Source organism: Erpetoichthys calabaricus, chromosome 3 (genome assembly GCF_900747795.2).
Source record: "Erpetoichthys calabaricus chromosome 3, fErpCal1.3, whole genome shotgun sequence".
Classification (NCBI taxonomy): Eukaryota; Metazoa; Chordata; class Cladistia; order Polypteriformes; family Polypteridae; genus Erpetoichthys; species Erpetoichthys calabaricus.
In genome coordinates this window covers 92,609,546-92,617,888 of record NC_041396.2, presented here as the reverse complement: position 1 = coordinate 92,617,888, position 8,343 = coordinate 92,609,546, and the positions used below count along the sequence as shown (strand labels likewise).

At 41.2% G+C, this 8,343-nt stretch overlaps 1 protein-coding gene across 1 annotated transcript in view; it reads right to left on the bottom strand.

Annotated features, from left to right (window-relative positions):
- Positions 1 to 2,033: 2,033 nt before the first annotated feature.
- Positions 2,034 to 8,343, bottom strand: part of LOC114649676 (acidic mammalian chitinase-like) — a 29,999-nt gene continuing 23,689 nt past the window's right edge. Inside the window, exon 11 of the mRNA XM_028799135.2 lies at positions 2,034 to 2,616. Coding sequence (XP_028654968.1) covers positions 2,330 to 2,616 — 287 coding nt within the window. The 3' untranslated portion in view covers positions 2,034 to 2,329. The remainder of the gene's footprint in view (positions 2,617 to 8,343) is intronic.

Sequence of the window (8,343 nt, the reverse complement as noted above, 5' to 3'; positions counted from 1 at the left end):
GGACTGAGGTCACCGAGGTGGTCAAAAAACTCCTTGGTGGCAGGGCCCCGGGGGTGGATGAGATACGCCCGGAGTTCCTCAAGGCTCTGGATGTTGTAGGGCTGTCTTGGTTGACACGTCTCTACAACATCGCATGGACATCAGGGACAGTGCCTCTGGATTGGCAGACCGGGGTGGTGGTCCCCCTCTTTAAGAAATGGGACCGGAGGGTGTGTTCCAACTACAGAGGGATCACACTCCTCAGCCTCACTGGACAAGTCTATTCGGGGGTTCTGGAGAGGAGGGTCCGTCGGATAGTCGAACCTTGGATTCAGGAGGAACAGTGTGGTTTTCGTCCTGGTCGCGGAACAGTGGACCAGCTCTACACCCTTAGCAGAGTCCTGGAGGGTGCATGGGAGTTCACCCAACCAGTCTACATGTGTTTTGTGGACTTGGAAAAGGCATTCGACCGTGTTCCTCGGGGGATCCTGTGGGGGGTGCTCCGGGAGTATGGAGTACCGGACCCCCTGATAAGGGCGGTTCGGTCCCTGTACAACCGGTGTCAGAGCTTGATCCGCATTGCCGGCATTAAGTCGAACCCGTTTCCAGTGAGAGTTGGACTCCGCCAGGGCTGCCCTTTGTCACCGATTCTGTTCATAACTTTTATGGACAGAATTTCTAGGCGCAGCCAGGGTGTTGAGGGGGTCCGGTTTGGTGGACTCAGGATTGGGTCACTGCTTTTTGCAGATGATGTTGTCCTGTTTGCTTCATCAGGCCGTGATCTTCAGCTCTCTCTGGATCGGTTCGCAGCTGAGTGTGAAGCGGCTGGGATGGGAATCAGCACCTCCAAATCCGAGACCATGGTCCTCAGCCGGAGAAGGGTGGAGTGCCCTCTCAGGGTTGGGAGCGAGATCCTGCCTCAAGTGGAGGAGTTCAAGTATCTCGGGGTCTTGTTCACGAGTGAGGGAAGAATGGAGCGTGAGATCAACAGGCGCATCGGTGTGGCGTCCGCAGTGATGCGGGCTCTGCATCGGTCTGTCGTGGTGAAAAAGGAGCTGAGCCGTAAGGCAAAGCTCTCAATTTACCGGTCGATCTATGTTCCTACCCTCACCTATGGTCATGAGCTATGGGTAGTGACCGAAAGAACGAGATCGCGAAAACAAGTGGCTGAAATGAGTTTCCTCCGCAGGGTGTCTGGGCTCTCCCTTAAAGATAAGGTGAGAAGCTCAGTCATCCGGGAGGGGCTCAGAGTAGAGCCGCTGCTCCTCCGCATCGAGAGGAGTCAGATGAGGTGGCTCGGGCATCTGATCAGGATGCCTCCTGGACGCCTCCCTGATGAGGTGTTCCGGGCACGTCCAACCGGGAGGAGGCCCCGGGGAAGACCCAGGACACGCTGGAGGGACTATGTCTCCCGGCTGGCCTGGGAACGCCTCGGGATTCTCCCGGAAGAGCTAGAAGAAGTGGCCGGGGAGAGGGAAGTCTGGGCATCTCTGCTCAAGCTGCTGCCCCCGCGACCCGACCTCGGATAAGCGGAAGAGAATGGATGGATGGATGGATGGATGGATGGATGGATGGATGGATGGATGGATGGATGGATGGATGGATGGATAATAATCATCCATATTTTGATTAATTTGATCAGGGCATTAACATATGAACAGGGGTTAATTCATTCTTACAGTCTAAAATATGCCATTGAAGAATTTCTATTTGTCAGGAATCATCACACAAAACAACACCATACAGCATGTCAGATTTTGTGAGGGCTTAAGAACATGTGAGCTGTATAGCCTCATCTAACACACCCACCATGACAGAACACACTGGAGAGTAGATTTGATGCATTACCTTTAATTCCACTGTCCTGAATTTTACAGTATATTGACAAATTTATTTTGGGAGGAAAAAAATGAGCATTTAATACACTGAACTGAACTTTCCTGTGAACGCTGCCTTGACATTTGTGCTTCACAGAAAAGACCACACCAGCTGAAAGAATGTGCCAGGAGGATCTCGGTGCAAATTTGCAGACTGAGTTTTACAACCACATAGTAAAAAATAATGGAATTACTGTGTGGCTGCATTTAGAGCCGTTCCATAACAGATGTTCATAATTATGTATGGCAAAAACAAAAAAGCATGTTTCTTGTGTCCTGTAGTTTGATATGTAGATTAATATGCATATGCATGTAGGTATAATGAATTGGAAAAAGAAACCAGACAAAGGATACAGAATTTTCAAACAACCCAGTGTCAGAAGCGCCAGATTGAAAACCACAGGTTGCATTAGGATTTTTTTATTCATTAAGCCTGGTTGTGTTTCCTGGCATGTCTTTGAGAACCGCGTGGGTTAAGACCAACTGCAGCAGGAGCAGCTGGCATCGAAAACTAGTCCAGAAGCACAGCTCTGACTGTAGGTCTGGCCATTCAGGCACTGATAAAAATGATTCTTGTTGGTTGGGTCAGGGAAAAGGCCGTTACTCTTGCCTGCACAGAAGCTACTGTTGCCTCCACTGCTGCTGCCTCCACTGCTGCCTCCACCAGAGCTGCCACCACCACCCCCACTGGGAGCCGGAGTTGCTGCAGTCGTTGTGACTCCTTTAATAGGCGGCAGGGCTGTTGCTGGTGGTTTGCAGGCTGAAAGACATAAAATGATTCAAGCATATAAGTTCCAAATTGCTTTGTGATTCATCGACTTATGTTATTTTTGGACATGATGACTTACATGTGTATCCCTGCTGTTCATTTTATTTCTTTGTTATAGTTTGGGTAAACAATTCTGATTTTTTTGGTGTTTTTGTTTGGAGATTTAATTTGAAAACAATTTCATTATTCAACAATGTATATGCAGAGACATACCGTATGTAAGCTTAATAAACATTTGCCATTTAGTATCAGTCATCCTCTGACCTTTGTAAGTGAAACTGAGTAATCCCACCTCGCAGAAAAGCCCATTTCAGTAAAACAGCTGAAACTGGCTAGGCCAAATTAACCATTTAATATTTGATGCTCTGTTTAATGCTGGATTCTCTATGGTCTTAAAAGCTACAATCTCATTATTCGACAGAATCACCAGAACTAGCACTTGATGTGTGCAACATATGGAGGACAGTTTTCTGTATTTGTCCTAAAATAAAAAGCATGGCTCAGATTTGTTTGTACAGAAAAGAGAGGCTCAATACTCTGCGACAGAGTTAGCACTACCGCGGCTGCCATCATTGGCATGCTTGCACCTCTTGGTCAAATCTAGATATTCTTTTGCTAATATTGTTGCAAATACTTTTTTCTTTGATTTGTCAGTTATTATTTGTCTTTTCTGGCCCGTGTGTGTCCTGGAATTCATCAGAAGGAGATATCGACTGCCGTTGAGCATACAGTGGTCTGGTCTTTACAGTCTGATAAGTTACTACTGTGGCTGTCACAGGGAGAAGCCAACCAAAATGTGTGTGTGAGTGTATGTGTGTGCGTGTGTGTGTGTGTGTGTGTGTGTGCGTGTGTGCATGTGTGTGTGCGTGTGTGTGTTTGTGTGTGTGTGTGTGCGTGTAAATACAGGATATCTGAGGACAGGGATGTCTGCAAGTATATACAAGTAATCCTTGTCATTCTGCAACTCCTAAACTTCATGATCAGCATATAAAACCATTAATAATAATGACTGAATGTTATGATTTATTGTCTTTATAAAAATCAAAAATGGTTAAGCTTCTCACTATTGCTAAAACTGATTCAGCAGCAATCAGTGAACACCTTTTCAGTTTTTGTGCTCATCCTCTGTATGGCTCCTACTCAGGTCTGTTTATAGCACATGATTTTTCTCTCTGCATATATTTTTTTACTTCTTAATCTTCTGTAGCTAACATGTTGATGACTTTTCTATTCAATTGACACTTGATCTGAATTTACACTGGTGTATTATCCTTTTTTTTATTAATTATGTGCCCTACATTTCTCTATCATTTATTTGAATTGTGTTTTATTGCTCTTTTTAAAATCCCTCTTAGTGATATGCTCTGCGAAATAGACAGATAGATAGATAGATAGATAGATAGATAGATAGATAGATAGATAGATAGATAGATAGATAGATAGATAGATAGATAGATAGATAGATAGATAGATAGATAGATAGATAGATAGATAGATAGATAGATAGATAGATAGATAGAAGTTTATATGTCAGTCAGTCAGTCAGTCAGTCAGTCAGTCAGTCATTTTCCAACCCGCTATATCCTAACACAGGGTGACGGGGGTCTGCTGGAACCAATCCCAGCCAACACAGGGCACAAGGCAGGGACAAACCCCTGGCAGAGCGCCAGTCCACCGCAGAACTTTATTTGTCCCTAAGAGAAATCTGGCTTCTTACATAAGCTCTTTACATAAATAAATGCATAAGGATTTAGGAGGATTTAGGAGTCATAGTGAATTCTAAGCTATCGACTTTCCGACAGTGTTCAGAAGCCATTAAGAAGGCTAACAGAATGTTAGGTTATATAGCACGATGTGTGGAGTACAAGTCCAAGGAGGTTATGCTCGACCTTTATAATGCACTGGTGAGGCCTTATCTTGAGTACTGTGTGCAGTTTTGGTCTCCAGACTACAAAAAGGACATAGCAGCACTAGAAAATGTCTAGAGAAGAGTGACTAGGCTGATTCCAGGGCTACAGGGGTTGAATTATGAGGAAATATTAAAAGAGCTGAGCCTATACTGTTTAAGCAAAAGTAGATTAAGAGGTGACATGATTGAAGTGTTTAAAATTATGAAGGGAGTTAGTACAGTGGTTCGAGACTATTATTTTAAAATGAGTTCATCAAGAACATGGGGACACAGTTGGAAACTTGTTAAGGGTAAATTTCGCACAAACATTAGGAAGTTTTTCTTTACACAAAGAACGATAGACACTTGGAATAAGCTACCAAGTAGTGTGGTAGACAGTAAGACTTTAGGGATTTTCAAAACTGGACTTTTTTTGGAAGAAATAAGTGCATAGGATTGGCAAGCTTTGTTGGGCTGAATGGCCTGTTCTCATCTAGAGTGTTCTAATGTTCTAATAAATAAATATACACACACAATATGGTCTGAACACATGCCAGAATGACTAAAAAGGAAGTAATTTTAAAAAGAAAGAAAAAAAACACAGTCATAGTGAGGTATTATGCAGGTGTATGGAAGTGTATGAGGTGTATGAAGGAGCTCCAGTAGCATTTCTTGAGACACTTCTACTGAATAATTTATTGTGTGATATTTAAGATAACCACTTTTTGATTAATTATCTAGGTAACACAGTAGTTCAATAGGAATTGTAGTAGTACGAAGTATGGTTATTCAGTCCTTTGAATAAACAAAAATTTGAAATGTTCTTACAAGTTATTTTTGCTGTTTTTATTTATCACAAAATATTTTGGGTGTTTTTGGTCTTATCTTTTTTTTATTTCCTTTTATCCAAGATTACAGAATTGCAAAACTAAAACTAAGTTTAGTGTTCCTGGTAAAAGATATTAGTGGTTGGAGTTTCTGACTGTAAATTTTGTTTTTTTTGTTTTGTACTAGACATCAGATTGCATTCTGTTTTTTTTATTATTTGACTAGATTATTTAACTAAGGTTTTAACTCCTGGTCTTAAAATAAATCCAGGTTGACATCTGGTCACTCCAGGTAGGAAAACCATTGTAGCAAAAGACAGACCCCAAGAAAACAACAAGAGCTGGTGCCTCATTTATAAAACATTGCATGGATTTGACCATGAAAATATGCAAAAGACATAAAAACAGGAAAATACGTACATCAAAAAAATAAAAAAGAAATTAGAGGTATCAAGTCTGCACATTACTATGTAATTTACTGTTTATAAATGGATGCTAGAACAGCCTCCCTCCTGATGCATCAGGATTCCACCACCTGCATTAAAGAGTTTGTAGCTATGCTATGCAACTGAGAGTGTAATATCATGCATGGCATAATATTGCCTCTCCTCTGCGTTCTAGGGCACGGTAAAGGCATAAGGCACCAGGATCTCATCGAGTTGCCACCATCACCTGGTACATGCAATGACATGATTGCTGTTACAATGAATAGCACAGGCTACAGTAACTAATAGTTCAGCCAGTTACCTTACCAACCAGTCATTCACCATGTAAAATACCATCATGTCTGCAAATGCTGCTTTGCCTCAAAATAAATGAATCATTGGTTGAGCCAGGCCACTGAGTAGTGACATTTGTCAACCAACCACATCATGGCATCACAGATTACTTGTACATTTACAGAATGTGACTACTTACAGCTAACAAAAGCAGCTTCATTCTCTCTAGGTGCCCTTATTACAATATGAATGCAGTAAATTGGTCTGATTATGTCAGGAGAACTGGACACTGTTGTAAATAGCCTTTTTTGGTTGTCAAAAACATGTTATACTTAATATATATGCACCCACACCAAACAGAAACTGGATGTAGTGCCTCGCGGTCAGTTAATAGCTTTCTGCACGGCAGACATAATGAAGTGTAGCTTAGGTGAGATATTCCTAATCAGTTGGCTAGCTCCCTGAGAAGCAGCAATAAGCAGCCAATATAAACTGACAAAAAAACATAGTTCTTCAGTGCCTTTATGTAGCAGTGGCCTTCTTAAAAGGGAACTACAATGAAGTCTGCACATCATATTCATTACATTTAAGGTGTAATATATTTGTCAAATTGTAATAAGTGTATAAGTTTAATATGTTATTATGCTCTGTGCAAATATATTTTATAAATCTGCCTTTTTCTACTCACATGCACAGATGACACAGAGCCAGATTTAGCACAGGAGTTCACCATATAAGAACTGCTAGGCAAGCATTTTAAGACAAGAAAAGTTAGGGACAACTGCGAAATGGGTAGTCACACTGAGGCCATTGTATACTATATTTGTGTATCAAACTCAATATGAAATTGTATCCTCTTGCCTTGTTTGGAATTGTATTATTCACCTAAGTGGGGTCTGCACCTTTGAAGCCAACGGACGGATGGGAGATAATGTCATCCGATCCTGAAAATCCTTCCAATGCAGTGATGAAAATGGCAGACTGTACACATCGGGCCCCCACTCCCAAACTGGCTTTTTTGCCATTGGCTTCCTTCCTCTGTTATGTAGCATAAGCTGTCATTAAAGAAAGCTAAGTTATTTTTCCTATGTGATTTCTTACCGCCATATCACTAAGGGAGGGGAATCGCCTTTTAATATCATATCTATATAGATTTTGGTTATGTAACACGCTGCAATTACAAAAGAACTCATTCCAACAAGGGAGCTAACGCCCCCTGCTGGATACACACATCAATGCTCATTACAATCACAGCTCAGTGATATGTATTATTATGCCTGTGAATCATTATTTAGCTGGTTTGCCTCATTTCCCTACAGTATAAAGGGTGTTGTCATTTCCCAGTTTCTCTGAAATATATGCATGTTTCCCCATCAGGTTTTCTTTTATAAAACCAAACATTTGCATGGCAAGTTGTGTACGTACATTTCAAGCTTCTTTTTGTGTATACAAGTCAAATCCCCTTATAGTGAATACCGAAGTAACACAATTTTCAGAATAATGATTACTTTTTGTTGGCCTTATCAAACATTTCATTTCATGTTTAACGGGTTTCATTTTAACAAAATATAAATTTCAGTATAAAGAACTTTTTTTGTCCAAAAATGGCCGCTGAAAATAATAATGTGATGCAAAATATAGTTAATGCTACGCCTATACTTTCACAGAGTCTTGGGAACCAAAAGAAAGTGTCAGTCTCTTGTGAAATTTCATACAGGTATAGCCGAATTCTGTGTCAGTACTCCACCAAGCATCCGTGTGGGTAGTTGTATCATTTGCGGATTCTGTACTGTTCGAGATTCATAGCGCTTCTCAAAGTTTTCTTTGCAATGAACAAAAAAAATTGAGAAATGGTGTCAGTTTATGCTGAAAAAAAGTAACATCTAACATCTCATTTTCATTCTGTTTTCATACCTGTATTAATATTAAAAAAATTACATCTATCCTCTCATTTTCAAATAAAATATTTTTTGCAGTTTAAGAAGGCAGGCACAGTCTCAAGACTTCAATCAAAATAAGAGCTGTTACTTCAGCACACAAGATAGGAGCCGCGATATGAAGGCAATTGTCCTGATTTAGCTCCCATTTTCAGCTTACAAGAACACCAACAGCTCGGAATCACTTCTGTGGCAGACCAGGAGAGTAAAAGGAAGACCAGGTTCAAGGCCAGTGTCAATTTTTCTAAAAATCATTTGACAAGCACAGTACTTGGTAACCCTAATCCAGCAGAGGGCAATTAATTGCTTTGCCCTTGGTTTACTGTTTACCAGAAGCAGCAGAGCAG